Source organism: Hemicordylus capensis, chromosome 3 (assembly GCF_027244095.1).
Source record: "Hemicordylus capensis ecotype Gifberg chromosome 3, rHemCap1.1.pri, whole genome shotgun sequence".
Classification (NCBI taxonomy): domain Eukaryota; kingdom Metazoa; phylum Chordata; class Lepidosauria; order Squamata; family Cordylidae; genus Hemicordylus; species Hemicordylus capensis.
The window spans coordinates 87,333,352-87,357,081 of record NC_069659.1 but is presented as its reverse complement, the minus strand read 5'-3'; the positions used below and the strand labels follow the sequence as shown (position 1 = coordinate 87,357,081).

The 23,730-nt window shown below is 41.9% G+C and overlaps 1 protein-coding gene across 1 annotated transcript in view; it reads right to left on the bottom strand.

Annotated features, from left to right (window-relative positions):
* HUNK (hormonally up-regulated Neu-associated kinase) overlaps positions 1–23,730 on the bottom strand; it is a 100,864-nt gene that overhangs the window by 8,234 nt on the left and 68,900 nt on the right. The window contains exons 6-8 of the mRNA XM_053310091.1: positions 15,784–15,913; positions 8,887–9,055; positions 6,491–6,571 (exon numbers count right to left, since the gene is read on the bottom strand). Coding sequence (XP_053166066.1) covers positions 6,491–6,571; positions 8,887–9,055; positions 15,784–15,913 — 380 coding nt within the window. The remainder of the gene's footprint in view (positions 1–6,490; positions 6,572–8,886; positions 9,056–15,783; positions 15,914–23,730) is intronic.

The window sequence follows — 23,730 nt, the reverse complement described above, 5'->3', positions numbered from 1 at the left end:
ATGGAAGAACTCAGTTCCCCTAAACAATACCTAGCATTTACAACAAGGCTACCACCTGCCCTACCCTTTGACCCAGGCTATTTTATTGCAGGCGATTTCCAAGATTTACCCTGCTAGAGAAAAGCTAGCACTTGTGATTCTCAGGTTATCAGTTTATGTGAACTGAGCGTGTTAGCCCATGTTTAGCTTTAACTGCATAGGGAAGGATGCTAATCTACAGTATTTAAGTCCTAAAAGGAGATTCAGTTTGCCAGTTCAGAGAATATGCCTTTTTCTCATAGCAGTTCTATGAGAGCAGCAAAAAGCGGTTCTATCACTGGTATCATTAATGCTTTATGTTGTATTTGTACTTGATGCTTTACAATCTTTATCCAAACCATCTTCCTGACAAGCTTGTGATACTGGCTGAGATACCACACAGTACACTGCCCATCGAACAGTACACAGTACACTGTACACAGTACACTGCCCACCCAGTACACTGCCCACAGCTGTGGCAAGCCATGGCTCACATGGCTTGCCACAGTTAGCCAAGACAAGGGAGGTTTTGTGCACACTGCTGTATGTAACACCTGCTCTGCCACTACTGCCATTATTTCCCAATGGCAGTAGCAGTGGAACAGTGTTTAAGCACAGCAAAGTGTGCACAGCTGAGTGTGTACAGCTCCTCTGCCTTTGCTAGAAGCAAGGACGGGCTCTCAACTAGCTTGCAAGCCACACACATCCTTCTTTGATGGGTGGTGTGCTGTGCAGTATCCACTGTTCACTATTATTCCCATGGTGGATAACAGAAACCAAGGGACAATGGACCAGATCAAATGATACTTCATCCATGGGCCTGACCATGGACAAGAAAGACATGTGCATGAGCACCTCCCTCCCTCCCGGGATTTGTAAACCATGTGGAAAGCGTTGTAGCACATGTAGAGAAGCAATTTGGACTTACAATTTGTCATGTTTTATGCCTCACATGTGATTAGGGAAAGATGCCCAGCAGACTGGGTGGAGGGAAAGCTGTGCATGTTCATGGCACACGTACATTATTACATGTGGTTAGGTTGGACTATGAAGCTGGGGCATAGCTACAACTGAACTAGCAGGGGGAAATGCCCCTGGATCCCTGAGGTGGGGGTTTGTGTGTCCTGCCAGCTGCGTGAGAGCTTAGGGATGTGCACAGAACCGGTTTGGAAGCTGTTTATGGGCCTCTGAACCGGTCTGAAGAACCAGCGGTTCTGCCGGTTCGATGGCTGGGGGTGTCTAGCTTTAAGAGCAGGAGAGGGTGCACTTACCCCTCCCACCACTTTTCCTCAACCGGCATCAGTTTTTTAAAAAGTCCATCGGGGTGGCAGCGTTCCTCCCTGCTGCCCCATCTTCCGGATATGACCAACATGCCAGTGTGCACAGGCGTGTCGGAGACTTCTGGTCATATCTGGAAGATAGGGCCAACGGGGTGGCAGGGAGGTGTGCTGCTGCCCCGATGGGCTTTAAAAAAATCTGATGCCGGCAGAGGAAAAGTGGGTGGTAGGGTGGTGGTGGTGGTAAGTGCACCCTCCCCCGCTCTTAAAGCAACACCCCCACACACTTCAAGCCTCCCCGCCACAGTTCTGTGCACATCCCTATGAGAACTTGCTATTTGCTGTCTTCCACATGACTCTGAAGAAGTGAGGGGTGGCATACAATTTTTGTCCCAGGGCCCACTCCAACCTTGCTATGCTGCTGAAATGAAGTATCATCTGAACTGGTTCAATGTCTTACTAATCCTTGGAGTCTGTAGTTACATGTCTAAAGGTAATGCAGCAATGTCTACCAGACAGAACAACCCTCCTCCCCCTATCTTCAGATTAATAAACCGATGTTGCAGAATTTTCAGCAAGGTGCTGCAGGATCCTAGGAGATGTCTGCTTGCATCTCCATGGTAACACATTGATGTGCCTTTATGTATCTCTTACATTCAGAATAGCTCTTGCAAGTGGGTCTGCAGCTGCAAGCTAGACTGAAAAGAATGTTTTGTCTGACTGCAGCGGCTGAAGAACACCGAGATGTGTGTCTTTGTCATGTGTCTACATCAAATGGAGGAATCTGCTTGTGAAGAAATGCCCTTAAAACATGCTATCAGCACTGGTTGGCTACATGGATGCATTTGATGATCAAGTCTAGCACTAAGGCAAAATATGAGGCAGAACGCCATCAGAATTTTTAAAAGCCCAGTGATTCAGTTTTTGCATGCACAAAGTATCTTAAAGTGTTAATCTTTCTATTAATGAAGTGTGAAATGTTTTGTTCCGATATGTCCATCTGGCCTGCAGTATCTCTTTTCCATGGCAACAGCAAATAAATGTGAAGAAAGGTAAAGCAACAATATTGAATTCCCTAGGTGGCTTAAAGCCCCTCAACATTAATAACATGATCCAAACAGCATTTACTTGGAATCCATTCTTTTTTTGCAAGTGCTGCAGGTTAGATTATAGTTGTGACTGTCAGAAGCATGTTTGCATCAGCGGATTTAACAGGTGCAGGAGGGGCCGGTTGATACTGAGCTGTTCTCCTTCAAGAACAGAGAGGGAGGATGGTGGCTGCATAACATTTCTGGATTGTTGGCAAACGAAAATCTACCCCATTGTTAAACACTGTGGAATTTCAGGCTGACTTTTAAAGCAGAAGTCCTGTTCTCCCACCAACCCCCTACCCACCCCCAGTAACTAAATAGTTACACTACCAAAGTAGACCAAATAGTGTACTGGTTACAATGCTGGATTTGGATTGGGGAGTCCTGCGTTCAAATCCCCGCTCAGCAATTAAGTCCACTAGGTGACCTTGGGCCAACCACTCTTTCTCAGCCTAACCTACCTCACAGGGTTGTATTGAGAACTAAATATAAATGAATATGTGTGTCTTGAGGAGAAACTATTTATATCACTTAGGAATGGCAGGATAAAAGTGTCATAAATGGATAACCCCTGCTAACTTGGCAAAGAGGCACCTTTTAACGTGGTGATTCTCTTTATTTAGCAGGAGAAGAGTAACTGGCCTTATCCACCCCCAACACAATACTTCCAGTGACTGTTGCTGGTGTCTATCTTATGTTTCTTTTTAGAATGTGAGCCCTTTGGGGACAGGGATCCATCTTATTTATTTATTATTTCTCTGTGTAAACTGCCCTGAGCCATTTTTTGGAAGGGCGGTATAGAAAACCAAACAAACAAACAAACATGATAAAGTATCTGAATGCTTAAAATTCGTATTATGTTATAGAATGGCCTCTATGAAAACAGAGAAAGGGGCATTTCCCTCAAACCAATATGATATGATGGCTAATAATTAAATTCAAAAATTAATTACGCTGGTTCCCTTCCAATGATATAATTAGATAGTTGAAAATTACCTGAAGGCTGATCTCCAGTCCTTTCCTCAGAGACTAGAGTACACTAGCTGTATATCGCTTTGGCATCAATGTGCAGTTGCCTCAGGGGATGCACACTTGTTGCAGCTCTGAGCTACAGTCAAGTTTGAGAGTCTAAATAATACTCCCCTTGTTGCACAGCTCCGTTGGACCCAAGACTTCTTTTCTATTTTCTGTCTCATTTCTTTTTCAGCTCCTTTTTTTCAGTGTTCCCTTCTTGCTGACATTTAGCAGGCCCCTCTGCTTCCTTTATGTTAAAAGTGCTTAAAGATAAATATATATTTGGATGCATCAAAAACATCCTCCCCCATTTTTGGGGATGCATCAAAATCTTCCTCCCACAAATGGGAGGAGGAATTTTGACATTTTTGTCAAAATTGAAAAATCCATGAAGGTTTTGCCAATTTTAAGGATGGAGTGGGACATTTATATTAAGTGGCAGTGTTTCCCCCTTAAGACTACAAACTCTTTTGTGTGTGCAGCACCTATTGTAGGTGCTATAGTAGAAGTATTACTACTATAATTATTATCACTATAATCAGTAGTAGTATTGATTGTGTCTATATGTGCATGCATGCAGCAGTAGCAAATTCACTAGACATTTCACGCTATGTCTTCAAATGCAAGGTATCTCACAACATGTTTTTTCGGGCAGAGTTGTTGCCATGCCTGCCTGTTCCTATAGCACCCTATTGTACCCTCAGATTGAATCTTGGCTGTCTGTAAGGATTGTATTACTGACGAGGAAGCCTCCACCTGAGAGTACTCCTCTGGCTCAAGGAAAGGAAATAAGTCAATCTGGCCAGGTTCTGATTAGTGCTCCCAGGTCATTAGTGTGATTGTAAGGGACCAGGAAACACTGCTCTGCCCTGAGCACAGAAAGTGCCAGAATAGACAAAGCTTTGGAACCCTGAGATTGCAATGTAGTTTCCCACTCTCTTAAAGAGCTAACACAAGCAAGCCAAGCCAAGGAACCTGTCTCCTCCAAGGGGAGGAGAGCTGGTCTTGTGGTAGCGAGCATGAATTGTTCCCTTTGCTAAACAGTATCTGCCGTACATCTTTCATTTGAAAGATATTCCCCTTAGGGTGCTCTGGGAAGAGCATCTGCATGCTTGCATGCAGAAGGTTCAAGAACCCTCCCTGACATGTCCAAGATAGGGCTGAGAGAGACTCCTGCCTGTAACCTTGGATAAGCCACTGCCAGTCTTGGTAGACAATACGGAGCTAGATGGACCAATGCAATGGTCTGACTCGATATATGGCAGCTTCCAATGTTAATATGAACCAGGGGCAGATTGCCTCTCCCAGAGAAGACTTTTAGATTCAATTAAGTGAGTCATGCTGGAAATCAGTGCTCTCCTTCCCCATGTAGCTGTCTCCTTTAGAAGATCGCCTATTCAGAGGAATGTCTAAGAGAACACCCACAGAAAATTAACTAAGCTTGGAATGCATATACCATGAAGCCTCTGCATAAAATTAAATGTAATCATTAATAAAGAAATCCCTCAGCAGAGCAATCTCCCTGTTCAAGTGTAAAACCTATTCCCCACTAGTGATTAGATTGGACTTGAAGATCAGAGCCTTGTGATTCAATTTAATCTCACTTGTTGAGCCTCACACCCAGTAGCAGAGCCAGGTCAGTGGCGGCTCGTGTCTGGTGGCCGCCACCGCCCCACTTGCCCCACCTTCTGCATCTGACATCAGATGCGGGGGGCGGGGGGCATGGTCTGGCTCCCGAACGGGGCTGCGCAGCCCCATTCAGAAGTTAGATCCAGGCCAGCGCAGCGCGGCCAGGAGTGGCTCTCCCTGCAGGAGAGTGCTGCAAATGCAGAGCTGACCATCTAACTCTCAAACGGGGCCACACGGCCCTATTCGGGAGCTAGATCATCACAGCATGGCCAGAAGCAGCTCTCCCTGAGGGAGAGCTGCACCTGGCCGCGCTGCAAATGCAGCGCTGGCCATTTAACTCCCAAATGGGGCTGCGTGGCCCTGCTCAGGAGCTAAACCTGCCCCCCGTGTCTGACGTCAGACGCAGGGTGTGTGTCAGGGCCATGAGGCGCGGTCCCTGAGGGGTGGCAGCCTAGGTTCTTTGAACCTGGTTGCTCAATGGTGCACATTCCATGGATGAGTCCTAGAGATCTCCAAGCTTGAGAATCTCTGAGCTGAAATAACAATTTTTAGACCCCTTCGTTCCTTGTAAGCCGAGAACCTAGCTACTCAGAGTCTTCCCTTGCCAGGCAAATCTTCCATCTCATTGTTCCCGAACAAGGCAAAGCTGCAAGAGATGTAGCTACAGAACCGTTTCTCTATTCCCACTCCTCTCTTTTGCTCCCATTTCCTAGTGCCTGCAACTGTATCCCCATCCCCTATTTATGTAGCCATAAAACTGAAACAGAGTGGCTTAAAAGATGTGGCAGGTTATTCTGAACAAACTGAAAGTCTATATATGCTTTTGAGAAACAAAGTATAGAGCGGTTACTGAATTTCAGGAACGGCGTGCGGGGGGGGGGCGGCGCATTTTTGGAACAACAGAACATTAACGTTAAGGAGAGGTTTATAAATATAATATGGTATATAAATAGATATAAAGACATGAGGCTGCCTGACCCTACGTAGAAGATATGGGCCACTGAATATACCTGTTTAAAAATGAGTAGAAGGATAACATACACATTTTGGGGATATTATTATTTCCTTCCTATCTATCTATCTGTCTATCTATCTGATTGATTTCTATACCGCCCTTCCAAAAATGGCTCAGGGCGGTTTACACAGAGAAATAAATAATAAATAATAAGATGGATCCCTGTCCCCAAAGGGTTCACAATCTAAAAAATTGTGTATATCTTCTGGTATATTCAGGATTTGCCAATAGGATTAAAAACAAAACAAAACTGAGATGACCAACTGTGTTGTCCTGACATGTTTTCAGAGTGAGTGATTACACTTACACTGTCATACTTCACTAGTCTGCTGGGCATGGACTTATTTTTGGATTATTTGTAGAAGCAGTCTTGTCAATTTTAATCTTGTCAGTAGTGGAAATGCCCAAATCGTGCCTGGTTCCAAAGAACTGTATTAGCATCTTACCTCATAGGAATCCTTATTGGATTTGTATTTTTCTATCCGACACAGTTGGTTCACATACATGTTATCAGGAACGTCTGCCTTCTGGAAAGATTTTTTAAAAAAGTGGGGGGGGGATATATGTGGGGAAAGTAGAGCATGTTAGTTGAAACTTGTTCCTGAAAATGTCAAACTGTCTGCTTCATTCTAGAAATCTACATTATTTGTTAATTTGGTTCATTAATTCTTCTAATAATTTTACTTCAGAAATGACTATAAATAAATACCCAACTACAGAACATATTAAAATACCCCCCACCCTGGCAACACAACTATATCTTGAAGCAATGTTCAGTGTCCATTATAATTCACTAAAGGAATTCCCTTCAGGAAAAACAGCAACTAATCAGATACAGTTAAGTGGGAAAACAAACACTTAACAAGACACCTTAAATTAAATCAAGTTCTGTAGAATGAAATTATGTGAAACCAGTTTCCTAGCTGTATCTGACCAGCCTAATTCTGGAAACACACAAACTACCAAGGGACAGAAGGATTACAACAAGCTTCCTCATTACTTGAAAAAGAGCCATCCATGATATGGCTCAAAAGGATCGGTGGCTATCAGATAAAGAATTAGAATTCATTCCAAATAATCTTGACAGAAACTCATTTGACAGATACCATAGATAGGGTCTTTTCAGTGGCAGCACCTTACTTACAGAATGCCCTCCCCAGGGAAAGCCAGTTGTCTCCCTCTCTGGCTGCTATTAGACAGAAAGTACTTTAAAAAAAAAATACAAGTAAGCTTTTTATTCTGTGGCATGATGTTTTACTCTATGGACTACAATTGTCCTGTTCCTGCTTTTATTAACTGGTTTTAGTATTTTCTGTTGTATACACACATGCATGCATGCATGCACTCGCACGAGCGCGCACACACATAATGGGCTTCCAGTTTGCAAGCATTCCTCCTGCACCACAAAATCACCAAGCACTGTCCCTTCACTTATTGGTAATTGATGTGCAAAAGAGTTTGTGTGTTTAGAAAAATCTATTTGAAGCAGAACCTCACTATCTGTGGATTCAATATCCACAGATTTGCATATCTGCGGTCAGGTAATTGACACCCGACCACAGTATATGTGTTTTTAAAAACAGCAAAAAGGGGTTAATTCAATGTATCTATAGGCTGGTGCAGGCCAGAAATGACCTCAGAGGTCATTTCTGGCCGCCATTTTGGGGCTAATTTTTAATTTAAAAACTCATTTCCCCCATGATTTTTCACAGACAAATTGGGGAATTGGGACTTTGGGGGGGCCTTTTTGGTTGATTTTTGTCCTTTTCTCCAGCTTCCTGGAACTTACCCACCCCCACCCCCACCCCCATTCCTAACAACTTAATGCCTTTTATCCATGGTTTGGGTATCTGTGGTAGTAGCGGAGAATAGAATCCTCCCTTCTCCCTGATATCGAGGTTCACCTGTATATCTCCAAAACTTACGTTCCCCCCATGTTTTTTAATTTCTTAAGCATTTTTTAATGCAAATCCATCATGGATTGAAATGCAGTGAACTGAAAAAATATAGCTTGTTCATTGCTTCATAATTCAGTGAAAGTCTGAAAAATACCTGAAAAATATTCTTTCTCAAAAAATACCTGAGAAAACTGTCAAGGTTTGTCAGAAGGAATCATTCCCGATGCCTTTCCAGTGGGGGGGGGATTTTCTGTGTTTTCTGGCAAATTAATCAATTTTTCTGAGATTTTCTATTTTTTCTGGTAGTCTGGGTGAGGTCTGGAACCACCTACCTGCAAAATTGTGGTTTGGTCTGAGAGTTTCATGTCAATCCATGAGTGAGTGAGTGAGTGGGTGAGTGAGGCCAAAGCAGTTTTACATATACATAATTCATTCTCTCTCTCTCTCTCTTTCTCTCTCTTAAGCTGCTTTGTTGTTTTTACTAAAAGCAAGGTATAAATCCTGGAAATAAACCAAAGTAAACCTTCCTCTAGCTTTAAGGTAGCATTGCTATGAGTTCAGACTTCCCAAAGCGGACTTGGGAGAACAGAGGACATTTTCTTCATTATTCCTGGAACCTTTCTAGCATGGAAAAATACAAAGATTGTACCCTTCAAAAATGTGTCATGGGTGCTGAAGCAACATGAAGATTTAAACTAAGCTTTTCTTTCAACTCCTTCAAACAGGGTTAAAGATAAAAGGTGTCCTGATTGCAGTTTGTTTCCTTAGTTCTACAGAACTCAGCAGAGAGCCCCTATCTTCATAATCCTGTCCTGGGTTCTGCCATATTAAAATGATAGAATATTGGGAGAGTGGGATGGAAAGTTGGGAAATGGCTTTTAGGCACACTGTTTTCATTTCAACTTTGACTTTACTTGAAGAATGATTATTCAAGCCATACTCACTCTAAGACCTGCCAAATAGCGCTCCAGCTTCTTATTAAGTAGGACATAGATGGCAAGAGTGTGGCAAGCTCTGTTAGAAAGGACAGTATTGATCACATCACTGTTCTTATAGCCAAGCTTTTCAGTCATATAGAGCAGCACACTTTGGCTCATGTCTTCCAGGTGAATCCTACATAAAGTTAAAAGGGAACAGGTTATTTATGCAGTTTGCCACGTAAAGTGCACACACAATAATTGCACACAATTAATCTATGGAATTCTCTGCCATGGGATGTGGTGATGGCCACTAGCTTGGATGGCTTTAAAAGGGACTTGGATAAATTCATGAGGACAGGACTATCAATAGGGTGGTATCAGTAGGGTGGCTATAGGCCACCTCCCGCCTCAGAGATAAGATGCCTCTGAAAACCATAAGAACAGCCCAGCTGGATCAGGCCCAAGGCCTATCTAGTCCATTATCCTGTTTCACACAGTAGTCCACCAGATGCCTCTGGAAGCCCACAGGCAAGAAGTGGGGGCATGCCTTCTCTCTTGCTGTTGTTCCCCTGCAACTGATACTCGGAGGCATCATGCCTCTGTGGCTGGAGGTGGCCCATAGACACCAGAGTAGTAGCCATTGATAGACCTGTCCTCCATGAATTTGTCTAAGACCCTTTTAAAGCCATTCAGGCTGGTGGCTATCACCACATTTTGTGGAAAAAAATCCCATAGATTAACTATGCACTGTGTTAAAAAGTACTTCCTTTTGCTGGTCCTAAATTTTCCAACCGTCAGTTTCATGCAAATGAAACTTAGTTGCAGGGAACAGGTTACACTAGTTGCAGGGGCGCAACAGAAGAAGAAAGGGTGTGCTCTCATCTCTTGCCTGTGGGCTTCTCACAGGCATCTGGTGGGCCATTGTGGTAAACAGGATGCGGACTAGATAGGCCTTGGGCCTGATCCAGCAGGGCTGTTCTTATGTACTTAAAACAGGTGCAGCAGACATGTCAAATAAAGGCCACCGATATATACTATATACTAGCCAAGTTGACGACCTTGTGAAGGTCAAAATTATGGTCAAAAGAGAAAGACAAATGTTATCGGTACACAGAATATTTTTGGTGCAGTAATTCTACATACACTTTGTCAAATCAGTGGCTGACATATTACGCAGGCTATTGCTGGCATTGACTGGCAGGGATGTGCACAGAACTGGTTCGGAGAACCGCCGGTTCTGCCAGTTCAAAGGCAGTGGGGGTGCCTCTTTAAGAGTGGGGAAGGGTGCACTTACCCTTCCCGCAGCTTTTCCTCCACAGGCATCCTTTGTTTAGAAAGCTATTCCGGGTGGCAGCGTACCTCCCTACTGCCCCATTAGCTGGAAGTCCCCGACATGCCTGCACACACCAGCACATGCACACATGGGTGACATGCGAGCAGGCATGTCGGGGACTTCTGGCCATATCCGGCCAATGGGGCAGCAGGGAGGTATGCTGCCACCCCAATTAGCTTTCTAAACAAAGGACGCTGGTGGTGGGAAAGTAGTGGGAAGGTTACTTTGTAGTGGGAAGGTGCACCCTCCCCCGCTCTTAAAGAGGCAACCCTGCTGCCTTCGAACCACCCCGCTGCGGTTCCGTGCACACCCCTATTGATTGGCTCATGCTGTTGTGGGTGTCCAAAGAAATGCTGGTAGTTTTATGCAGGAGTAGACTCGCTCAAAGTCTTAAAAGGTCATGCACACACTTCTGGAATGCAATTTACATTATTTCTGTGAGCCAATCACAAACGCCAGTGTAAGCCTGCATCACATGTCCGCCAATGCATGTATATGGTTTAACATACATACACAAATAAACTTCTCTTTTTAATGGGGTGCATGTTTGTAAGAAAACCTCTTCACTGCTGGGTTGTAATGTTTATAAACTATATTGTGAATGAACTGAATGCATCTTCTTAAAAGGTGCAAGTAAAGCCTTGGGAAATACCATAAGACTACCATAAATACTATATTCAAATGCAAAGATGTTTCAAGTAATTCAGCACCTTTATTTGTTACTCTGTTGTCAAAAGAGGTGAGTTCGTACTAGGGGCATATCTAGCGTGGAGCAGGCAGGGCACGTGCCCTGGGCGCCACTTGAAGGGGGGTGCCATTTTTAATTTTTTTTAAAAAAATTAAAAAATAGCCTCCAAAAACAAAATGGCCACCATGCATGCTCAAATGGCTTCTGTGAGGCCCTAGGCCATGCCAGGCCTCGCAGAGGCCATTTGAGCATGCACGGTGGCCATTTTGTTTTCAGCAGCCATTTTTTTTTAAAAAAAATATTTTAAAAAAATGGCCACTGCATATGCTCAAATGGTCCCTGTGAGGCCCTAGAGGCCAGTGGGAGGAGGGGGAACCTTTGCAGACCCCCCCATGGCCTTTAGGAAGCCCCCCCAAAGGGGCTACAGGCAAAGATTTTTTTTGTAAAAAAATTAATATAATATAAATCACTGTACACATATTCAGATTGGCACTATGTACAGAGAATCAGGGCTTGTGAATACTGAGCTGAAGCTTATGAGCTAGGATTGTATTCATTTGCTCTTATTTTGCTTCTTGTGATAAGTGAGTTAAATGTGATGTCTTAATAATATGGCTATTAATGGTGAGTTTGTCTTTGAATCAGTGTGAAATCCTTAGTATTAAGGCTCACTGGGAGTTTCTTGCTCTCTTTCTCTCAGTGCTGGACTAGGTCCGGGGAGAATCGAGTTCAAATCCCCATTCAGCCATGAAACTAGCTGGGTGACTCTGGGCCAGTCACTTCTCTCTCAGCCTAACCTACTTCACAGTGTTGTTGTGAGAAGAAACTCAAGTATGTAGTTCTGGGCTCCTTGGAGGAAGAGCGAGATATAAAAGTAAATAAATAAAATAAACAAAAAATTCTAGAATATGTTCCAAGCAGTGACACAGTTTACTCTGCATATCCTTTAATTATTTTCAGAGTATCTGGGAAAAGTCAAATTCTCTATTTATTTTAAAATCTTATAGTGATGCTACAATGCATAGTAGAGAATTAGACAGGCACTTCTGTTTAGTTTTCCAAGTACACCTCCACATAGTATTTGGGTATTTCATGAGCCCCAGCATACTGAAATTTGTAGTTTTCCAGCATTTTTTGGTCTCGCTACGTCCACTGCTAAATAGTTTTTGAAAGATTAAAAGATTAACGAGCTTGACTTGTACTTTTCAGCTGATATTATGGTAAAGTTATCTGAAAGATGGGTGTCAGATGTTTGGACAGGGGGGTGCAATTTCAGTGCTTGCCCTAGGCGCTATTTTCCCTAGATACACCTTTGGTTCGTACCATTTATGCAACATTATTCCCAATATCTATTACACAATGTGCTATTTCAAATGAGAGGTGTTCAAAATCTGTAGGCATGATCTAGTATAGGGAAGCTGCCTTAAATGGAGTCAAACCATCGGTCCATCTAGCTCAGTACTGTCTAACCAGACTGGCAGTGGCTTCTCCAAGTTTACAGGCAGGTGTCTCTCCCAGCCCCCTCTGGAGATGCCAGGGATGGAACTTGGAACCTTCTGGATGCAAGCATGCAGATGTTCTTCCCAGAGCAGCCACATCCCCTATGGGGAATATCTTGCAGTGCTCACATGTTTCTCATTCAGATGCAAACCAGGGCAGATCCTGCTTAGCAAAGAAGATTATTCGTGTTTGCTACCACAAGACCACTTTCAGGTCCCGCTGCTTTAACTGGAGACAATTAAGGAATTCATTGGGAGGGAACTGAGCATCTGTTTAATTCTCCCATTAAAACTAATGGGACTTGGCAGCCAAAGCTTGGCAGCTTGACTACGGCTGCATATGTCATATGACAAATACTTATAAACAACGAATATTTATATACCGCTTTTCAACAAAAGTTCCCAAAGTGGTTTACATCGATATAAATGAATAAATATTAATTAATTTATAAAGAGATTATATTAATTTGCATAGGCTATTCTCATTTTTTAAATACAGGGATGTATTTAAATGTCTGAATACCAAAATACAGGCAATTGTGTCTTGTATCATTCCAGTAAAATGTCAGTAGTTATTTGTCTTCAGAAAACTGTTCTACTCATAACAAGCTTATAAAAACCCGCAGGGAACTAGTGGGTTGACGTGTGGGGAGGGGCATATATTTCTGTAACATTTTTTCTCTACATATGTTTCTGCTGTGTCTCCATTCCACTTTAGAATACCAGCAAGGTCAATAAAGGCACTAAAGTAGTGCATTTAAATATATTTTATATTGTTTTCTATGGCAATAGCATGATGGGAAAAATTTCTTAGGGAATGTTCTATCTTCCTAGGAACTTGTCTATGGTCCATTTTGACTTGATTGTCTTAATTAATTTTCTCTCAAATAGTATCATATCATATAATCTGCTCAGATAACAGTATAAACTAAGAGGAACTTGTAGTTTCCTGGATTTGACAAAGACCCCTAAGGACAATGCTGCAAAGCTCACAATATCAGAATCAAAAGGACTTCATTTCTTTGGATCATTAAAAGTCTGAGCTTCACTGTCATTGTTTTTTGTTCTAGCTTCAGTTCCCCATGAGCTCCACTGACATAAACTATAATTAGCTGAACTACAACTACCATAATCTACATAAACTACAACATAGTTTTTTGAACTACAACTCCCATAATCCCCAGCCATAGTGGCCAATAGCCAGGGATTATGGGAATTGTAGGCCAACATTTGCCTAGTCTTAAACAGCCATGTGCGCAGTTCTGGAATGCAACTTACATTACTTCTGTGAGCCAATCACAAACGCCAGTGTAAGCCTGCATCACATGTCAGTCAATGCATGCATGTGGTTTAACATACATACACAAATAAACTTTGGAGGGCCAAAGTTGAGCATCCCTGCTCTATCTGAAGTACAGAGCTGCTGCCAGTCAATGTATGCAACACTGAGCTAGACAGACCAATGGTCTGACAGTATGAGGCAGCTTCATAAGTTCTTACATGGATAGCAAATCCACACTGGGGGAAAAACATGAAAACCAAAAAAACATGAAAACCAAATGTGGATCATCACATTTTATCATTACATATTTGGGAGTTTAATGCATGTTCATTCAATGAAAATAGATGCATGTGCAATCATCATGTGTGATCATCTAAACATGCTATCTAGTTTTTCTCCTATGTGGACCTTTTTGTGTGTAAGGAATTAGTACCATTTGCAGTGCCCCAGAGAACAGGCAGCAGAACAGAAATGCTTGGACAATGATCCATTCTATCCTCAGTCACACCTACCAGAGCAGTCATTTTCCTCCTGAGGCTCATTTACTCACCACTTTTGTTGGCTAGAAGCAGCCAACCACAAATTTCTCTGTAATTACAATAATGTTTATAGCCGTCGTTTAAAATCTCAACTAGAGGCTTAGAAAGGTACCAGCCTCCTCTGCTGTATTAATATCTATCCATATGTTACATAACTCTCATTACCATAGTAACTAGCTCCTCACAATTATTAAAGGTTTTTATCCTCACAAAACCCTTTTTGAGGTTGGCAATATCATCCCCCGCATTACAGGGCTGGGACAAAGGCACAGAGAAAGCAAGCAACGTGACATGCCCAAGATTTCTCCATAGCTCTGGCGGTGATCCAGGAACCTATCCCAGCAACCCCCTGGGCAACCTCAGTATACCAACCACTAGATAATCTTTCTTTCTTGTTCCATACTGCTGAAAAAATAATATTTGAGAATGTTCACTGTGAGTTGCTGTAGCATGGTGGCAAAGAGAGTGAGCTGAGAGGCAGGAGGTCCTCAGTTCAAATCGCCCAGCATTCCCAAACACACTAGGTTGCCATAGGCAGGCCACAATTCTCTCAGCATCCCTCCTGCTTTCCATCGCTAATGTGGTACTAACAACAGTTGCAGCAGTACTGTGATAATTGAGCACCTTGAATATTAGAAATGCGTTATATAAATGGTAAGTGTTCTTATATTCTGGAGCCAATTCCATCACTGCTGCAAAGTTTTAAGATCTAAATAATGCTCTGATCTGACCTGTGTTTTTTAGTAATCTTGCCAAGGTTTGTAATCACTTGCTTTGAAGTATAAATTTATCGATTTTGTCGTACTTGGATAAAGTACCATTTCTCTGAGATTCTACACATGCACTGTCAGTGGTTAGGCAGCCATGGTTACTTTGTAAGCACATGCACCAAGAGACTTTAATGTTAGCTCCTAGCTCTGTGAAACTGCATAAACTACAAAGCCACCTGCTTTGTTGGCAATGTGTAAAAGTCTCTAAATGTCCACCCCTTACTTTTGATGAAACTCTTGCTGACTGCTATGAACTACATGACTGTTCACTGCATTGGACCAATGAACCTTTTGTTTGGTGAGTAACTTCCCTATTTGAGTCCACTGTCATTTGAAAGCAATCATGTTTTATGTGGTTGCTGTCTGCCAGCTAAATATAAAACTCTGTTGTTTCCAGGTGTTTTTGCTTTGGGAAGGTGGTAGTGGCTGAACTTCCAAGCTGCTCCGGAAACTGAAATTCTAAGGGAGCGATACAATATCATGCATCTGTGCAGCACCATCCCCACAGGCAGCAACATTACAAGCTGAGAAAACAGCCTCAAAACACATGCTTTCCCCCCCCTTTTTTTTAGAATTCTATGAGAAAGCTGGCAGACAAAAAGCTAAATCAGAATTGAATTGAGGGGAGTTTGCCCATCACATGTGCTTATAGTGAATTTAAAAGATCATGTGCTTATAGTGAATTTAAAAGATGCCTTTTTAAAATGCACTTTAAAAAAAAAACTCTGCTCAGGCCAACTCTGATTATTTATCTGACTTTGTCATGTTAGCAGAACTGACATCTGGTGCACCCTGAATTTGGTAGGTTACCTGTTTGGATATGGGACATGATTCAGTGGTTTTCCATTCTCATTAAGCCAACGATTTGCTAAAGCTTGTTGAATGTTTGGTCTCTTTGCAGGATCTGGTTCTAAGAGAGATCGTAGGAAGCTTACAGCAGCTGCAAAGACATGGAGGATAAATTTTAAAAAGTGTCACACACTTTGCAATTCCATTTAACAGCAAAGTCTTTATGAGCACGTAACCTTATCCAAAATGTACCAACTATTACCCAATAATCTTTTATGTATAGACGGTCTGGAACGTGCATCATGAAAGCAGTGTGAGCTGGATATATATTTGCACACAGACAACCTCTGGAAATCCTGCAACTGCCCCATTCACATAAATGGAGTAGATAGCTCCATGACTTTGCACACGTGTCCCACTGAAAGCATGGGGCAACTGCTGTGGGTAGAGAACTCCAAATGCAGATGGGAGCCCACACAGTAAATAGCTTGGTAGCAAAGGAACACAATCCAGAAGAAAAATAAACAATATATGTAGAATAAACAGAAGATAAGAGAATAATTTGAATGCAATCAGTTTTTTGTCCTTCCTGATATAGAGTACAGCTACTTAACATAGTTTGGATTCTCAGCCTTTCTCCCCAAATGGGGATATAATCCACCTGAAGACAATGACAAAATCTTCTCACCATAGAAACGAGTAAAACTCAGGGCCAAACTACACGTTATATTAAGCCCACTACTAAGGTTGACAAGCTTCTATTTTACTCAATCATTGACTTGGTGGCCTCAGTCCAGATAACAACCATAGCAAGCAGAACGGGCTCTATTTACTGAGCCTGCCGGACTTAATAGCAGGTTTAACATAATGTGCAGTTTGGCCCTCAAGATTAATTTTAAATAAGTTGCATTTTATGGATAGCTGATATACATGACAAAATTAACACAGCAGATAAAAATCTGATGTATACTGAACAAAACATGGTTGGCTAAGAGGCCATTATATTGAACAGAGATCTGCTTTAAAAGGCAAGACAGATATAACAAACAATATCAAGCATTTGCACTGCATATTACAAGCCTAGGCCAGTTTCATCCTACAACAATCCTATTAAGATTACTGTAATTATAATTTGTACATGAGAAATGAGACTGATAGTGATTTGCCTAAGCCTGCCTAATGAGTTCATGATAAAGGAAGGATTTGAGCTCTTACTTCCCAAATCAAAAACCCAGTACTCTTCTCTGGTGCTCTACACTGGCTCTTTTTATCGATATATATAATACGCTAGGGTCGTACATGGCAAGCCCCACCCACATAGTGCTTTACCAATTGGAGGTAACAGAGCAGAAGCACCGTGGTGATTGGACAGTGAGGATTCCATATGCAGATAGCGAAGAGGAGTAGATAGGAGGCGAGAGTGTGAGCAAGTGGCAGGGAGGCAGCGAGTGAATGAGCAAGTGGCGGGGAGGGGGCATGTGAGTAAGCAAGCGGTGGGGAGGGGACAAGTGAGTGAACGAGAGATGGGAAGGCGGTGAGTGAGACAGCAAGTAGGAAGTGAGTGAGAGAGAGAGTAGCGGCAAGTGGGCAAGTTAGAGAGAGGGGGGGGGTGAGTGAGTGACCAGCAGGGAAAAGGCGAGTGGGCGAACAAGTGACTGGCGGGAAATAGGCAGTGGGAGGGCGAGCGAACAGCAAGGAGGGGGTAAGTGGGCAAGCAAGCAGTGGGGAGGGGGCGAGTGGGCAAGAAAGCAGTGGGGACGGGGCAGCTGAGAGTGGGTGGCTGACACTGAGCAATAAAGCAGGGGCTGTGCAAGGAGAGCAACAAAGTCCTAGTGCACAGATGCTCTGTGCGGGTTCAGCTAGTTTATTTTTATTTTGTTACCTGTTTAAACATTTATGTGGGTTACAGCCTTACTGTTAAATCCTACTGAAATCACTGACAACTACCTCCAAGTATGGCTGCCAATCAGATTAATGCTCTGTGCTTAGATGGTCTGGTCACACTGGCCCATGTGTTGCACAGCCATAGAAGAGTGGAAGGAGGCTTGAGGATCACACACCACTCAAGGACCTATCTGTGCAATTGAAAAGGACTTTTGGAAGGAAGGGAGAGAAGTGAAAATCACTTCCCAATCCTGCTCCCCCTCCCCACGGCTGTGGAACAAGCCTTTGTTAGAGGTACGCTGCAGCCCCTCATTGATGGTGCAGCCCTTCTTCTGCTCTCCTATGGCTGTGCAAAATGTGGGTCACTGTCAGGAAACATTATTCTCCATGTACCACTGGTGTGGCGTGGGAGGTTTGGTTACTGGGGATGCAGGAGGGGGCCCAGTCTGTGGAACTCCTTACCCTGAGAGACCTGGTTGGCCCCCTCCCTTCCTGCTTCCCTGATCGTGTTTAGAAGTGAGATAAAGATCATTCTGTTTTGATGAGCCTATGACATGTTTGACTTCCAAAGTGCTAGTCTTATCCACTAACCTGTCTCTGGTACTTTTTAAAAATCTGCTGGCTGTTATATTATGTATTTTAATGTTTTGCTTTTAAAAATTCTTCACTTTTACAAGGACTTCACATTTATGGGCCATACCTTCTCCAAGGAGCTCAAATGGCATGTCTGAATGGGTTATTTCCCCCACCTTTATCTTTGCAAAGTAAAATCAAAAACTATAAAAACAATATAAAACCAATTACCAATTAAAACATTTAAAATAGGTTTTAAAACCTGGAAAACCAGGCCAAACAGAAATGGTCTCATATGACAGAAAGGTGAGATACGGATATTTTAATAACATGCAAATAATGGCCGACATCTCTGCTAATTCTGCACCTGCATTCTGGGAAGAAGCATCCCTGTTGCAGAGAGTTCCCTGAGCTCTGCAGCAGTTATCGTGCAAGTGGGGGAGGGGAGCAATTTGCACCAATCTCTCCTTTGCCTGGGCTACACAATCATCAGGACATATTTTCAGGTGGTGCATCTTCCTTCACTGCAGAGACCTCAGAAAACTCTCTACTCTGGGGAGCCACTATTTATTATTGATTAAAATAATAAAGTAAAATGAATCATTTGTTGATGTTGTAACTAACAATACTATAAACATTTCAAGTTTTTCTTTCTTTTTTAAAAAAGTGTTCCCTATATATAAATCAAGAGTCTAGAACTTTTTGCAGTGTTTTAAAGAGGGCCACAAAGCTCAGTCTTAAAAAGGAAACATACTGAGAAGTTAGGAAGGTTTCTCTTTTCAGAGAAAAAAGGATTCAGTATCTGAGCCAGAGAAAAGATTCATTTGCAGCACAAAACCCTAAACGGTGATCTCCAAATCCAGAGGGATACATTCTGCTCTTCGACTGTGCATTCCTAATCAATTAAATGTGTACTGCCCAATAAATTAATGAAGCTTTCCACTCAGCATAACAACTAATTTCTGCTTTGCATGCCACTTGCACCAGAAGAGACACCACGTGCAACTGTCTGAGTGGCCCATCTGGTCCATTCACTGGTGACTAAAAGAAACATTCAGAGAAGGTGCCAAAATAATTCTTGGATGAGTTCCACAGCAAGTGTTTAGAAAACGTGACCACAACAATACTTCCCTTCTGCTGCAAAGAACACTAATCCAAATAAAAGTGACAGGTTTCATGTATTTCTGCACCTCACATGTAAGGAGAGCTATTCATAAGAAATTGATGGAACAGGCTGATCTTCTTTTATCAAATTAAAAGCTGAATTTGATTTTGAAAGGCTATCATCTGCAGCTAAATTGCCACCCCACCTTCTCATAATTGTGCAAAAGTATTTCCTTGGCCACATTTCAAACAGACAATGTCATCAGACACTTTCTACATGAAGTCAGGAAAAGGAAATATGTTCTCATGTTCAACAGCTGATCAGGGGACCAGGAAGAGAAAGTGTACTGTCCAATAAATCAGGATTAGGTGCATGCAGAGCAACAGAGACTATTACAGCATGGTATCTGCACTAAACATTCTGTAGGAATCATATTTCTGATGAACTGGACCTGGAATTTGTCCAGTTTAAGGCAACTATTATTTTGGATAGAGATTTTCAAGTAGAGATCTATGAATAATTGGGCAAGGGGAGGAAATGGGGATTAATGACTTTAAATTTCTTTCCCCCTCTCCTTTCCTTCCCCAATACATTCCCAATCTACCTTCTACCTTGTGATCCTTTTGGCAGTGAAGGCGCAATGTCCTTTCACTACTTAAAGCAGGATTGTCAAACTGTGGCCCTCCTGCAGATGTTGGCCTACAACTCCCATCATCCCTGGCTAAAGGGCAATGTGACTGGGGGTGATGGGAGTTGTAGGCTAACAACAGCTGGAGGGCCACAGTGTCACCTCTCTTAAAGGATAAGTGAGTGGATTAGGACTTAAAGGAGATATCCTATGATTTTTCTATAGAATCCTGAAGGCAATACACATGCACCATATTTTATCCCAACCCAATTTTGAAGTTGGGAAGGAATGTAAAAATACACACATGCTGCATCAGAGGTAAAATTGATATGCCTGTATTTGGGGACACTTGTCCCTTTAAAATAAACTAAAAGGGGCCCAAACCATTCCTGATTGTCACTCATTTGTACTCTGAAGGGGCAAATGCCAAAACTACTACTATTAATAATAACAACGATGATGATGATGATGATGATGATAAATAATTGTATTTATATAGCTGCTGTGTAACAACTGTTATCTTGGTGACTCACAAAACTGTTCACATCAGACACAGTGCATGTGTGTTCTGTACGTAGTATCTTCCCCAAGTACAAAGCTATCCCATATGAATCAGCCTTGAGAATGTCCCACAAATCCCCATAGAGTGTTTTTAAAGCTTAGTTTCAGATGTCACAAGATCTGCCCAATTTAGCTTTCCCTTCCCTGCTCTGGTCAGTTATGTGACAGCTGGAAACATTTGTTCCTTGCTAAACATGGAACAGATGTGCAATCTACCTCTTGAAGCCATTTTGGCAAAATGAGGAGCCCCTGTTCAGAGCCAGTTGAGTAGCCAGCACATTTTTATTAAGGCATAAACGTTTTAAGATGTAACCAGGCTCATCCAGAACAGCTTCCTGCTTGTGTGTGCAAAATAACTAAAGGTCACTTCCTATGTTACAGTTTTAATTCATGCGAACGTTTCCACTCCTGTGAACAAGATTGTAATGTGAGAAGAAAAAGCCCGTTGCTTTTGGCATGCTGCTCATAACTGTGTAGATCATTTATATCTGTATACATTCTGCCCATACCTTGGATTCCAAACTTTCTCTCTCTAACACTCTCTCTCTCTCTCGCTCTCTGGAAGTGATCAATTGCTACAGGCTTCAATTCCATGAACGCAAATTGTAGTATGGCAAGTAGCCTTAACTTAGGTCAGTTTCATGTCTCAAAACATCTCCATGTAAACATATCTACGTGCTTCACAACCAGGGCAAAGGTAGAAAAATGATGTCTACAACTCTTCTAGAAGAGATAATATTTTAAAACATTAATTCCTGAAAATGAACTCAAGTGACTGAGCAGGTAAAGTGGCAATACATTCAGAAATAAATTCAAAAATAATGGATCCTCCATTAAGCCTGTCTAGCTTGGTGAGCCCAGGAATTACCGAGGCACTACTAAGGCTTCACATGCATGTTCCTTCCTTCTGCTCTGGTAGAAGCACCAGAGGTTGCATTGTTATGAAAAGGAATGCTCCATCATAGGATAACCTTGCTCTGACATTGATCCTGCACATATGCACAATGTTCTGGCAAGCTGAAGACAGGCATTATGTGGACCACAAATCCAAAGGGCAAACACAAACCCAACTTCTGAAAAACCTCCTGTGCACATGTGCTCTTAGCAAGAGCCACTTCAGTTACTCCAAGCTTTTGTGACACAACAGGATGAAAGGGGTGATAACCCATTTAACTAGGACTCCAAACCACAATGTCTTATGAAAATCAAACTGGTGCCAAGAAATGGATTAAAAAGGCAACCAGGATGCTACAAATCAATCTGTTTTACAGAGGGAAGTTCAGTTCATATAAAACCTTTCATTTCTTGATCATGCAAGCAATTCAGCTACATAATTTATCTCAATGCTAATCATAGGCCAGTTTAGACGACATTTTCTCATCTTCAACTGGACCACATCTTGGTGTCCTCCCAGCACGTTCCTTTATCATGGGGAGGTTGGTAGGTCTGCATGAACTGGAATGTGCTGGGAGGATGTCAACACAGACACACTCTCAGCACGTCCCTCTTTGTGGGGGTCGGTTTGAAAGGGGAAAGAAAGTATTGTCCAAATGGGACCCATGTAAATGAAGCCAGGCATTCCATGAAACATAGACACCATTCTGATTTACTACCACAGACTTTGGTGGGATGGGCTTGGGGTACAATTTGTCTTATCTGCAGGGACAATATTAGGATACCAAAGGAAATTACTTTCCTGGTCAGTTTTTTGTGTTCAACACCATTTTTACCATGTATTCCTGTTTTACTTTATGGTCTTGCTCTGTGTTTCTCTTCTTCTCAAATAACGATTGTTGTGGTTATTCATTTCTCTTCATTAAATATTCTGCTCCTACTTTTCTTTCAATTTTATTATTCCTCCCCAAAAGCCCTGTTCGCTTGTAGAAATATGTCCCTAATGGCTATGCAGCCCTCAGGGGCATACTGCTAGAAATGAGCAGGGATTTTGTGGGAAGGGGAGAAGCAAAAATCACATCCCCATTCTCATGACTCATCTATCTCCTCTTTTCTCCTCTCTTTATATGCTTTCTCACTCTGTTCTGCTGACATTATCCTCTTACTAGGGTTATTTGTGTTTCATGCCTCTGTCCTTTCTCTCTTGCTGCTACTTTCCTCTGGAACTCACTGTCTCCTGCTATCTGTACTTCTTTTGGTTTAAATAATATCTGGAAATGCATCTTTTCTCCTAAACCTTTAACCTCTGATTTCTGTCTCCAGTTCTCCCTTCCCCAATAATCTTACCTAATCTTTCTTACATGGTAAACTGGCAGCAGGATTTGTTCTTTTTAACTTAATTGCTGAACAATGTCTAGTGACGAAGGTGCTTTATAAATTATAATCAGTGTTTAATTTTATTGCCCTTCTGGCAAGGATAAGATTCTTTTCCTGGTTGCTGCTAAGTCAGAGTATGCTTATAGGAGGGTAGCAAAATTTTTATTCATGGCAAGCAAGATTCGGTTTAGAATGATTGAGGCACGAGATGCTGGGTTGTGTACTTCAGATTAACCAGTTCTATTTGAATAAAATTAGCTATGTATATGGTATCTGAAGGTATTAATGTTTTATGTATTTTAGGTTTTATGTATTTTATCTATTTTATGTATTTACTCCTGTTGTTTCTTTTTCCTTTGGTATTTATGCTGGCCTTGGGCCGAAATAAACCAATACATACATACATACTGTTTAATTTTTATACCAATTCTAACTCAGAAATGGCCTTTGCTCTAAAATAACACACTCTTCTGATTAGACACACTTAAATGCCATTTTTTGTTGCAAATACGAGAGATAGTTTGGCTTCTACTTACAGCAGCACAATATTTATTTAAAGAACATTTAATTTGTTTATTTATGTATACATTGTTAAATACCACCTTTCATTAAAACAATCTCAAGGTGGTTCACACAAACATTAAAAACAAGACGATAAAAATTACATAATTAAATTATTAAGCTAAAATATAAAAATATAGATCTGATTAAGAGATTTTTTTAAAAAGCACAATATAACCATAAAAAATACAAAACAACAGCAATAGAAATAATCATATAAAAGCCTGGGTAAAAAGCAAGATTTCACATGCTTTCTAAAAACTGTGATGGAGACTGAGGAGCTGGCCACTGGGAAAGCATTCCAGAGTCTGGGGGCAACAACTGAGAAGGCCCTGTCCCTCATACATGACTGCCGAGCCTCCCTCACTGTTGGCACCCACAGCAG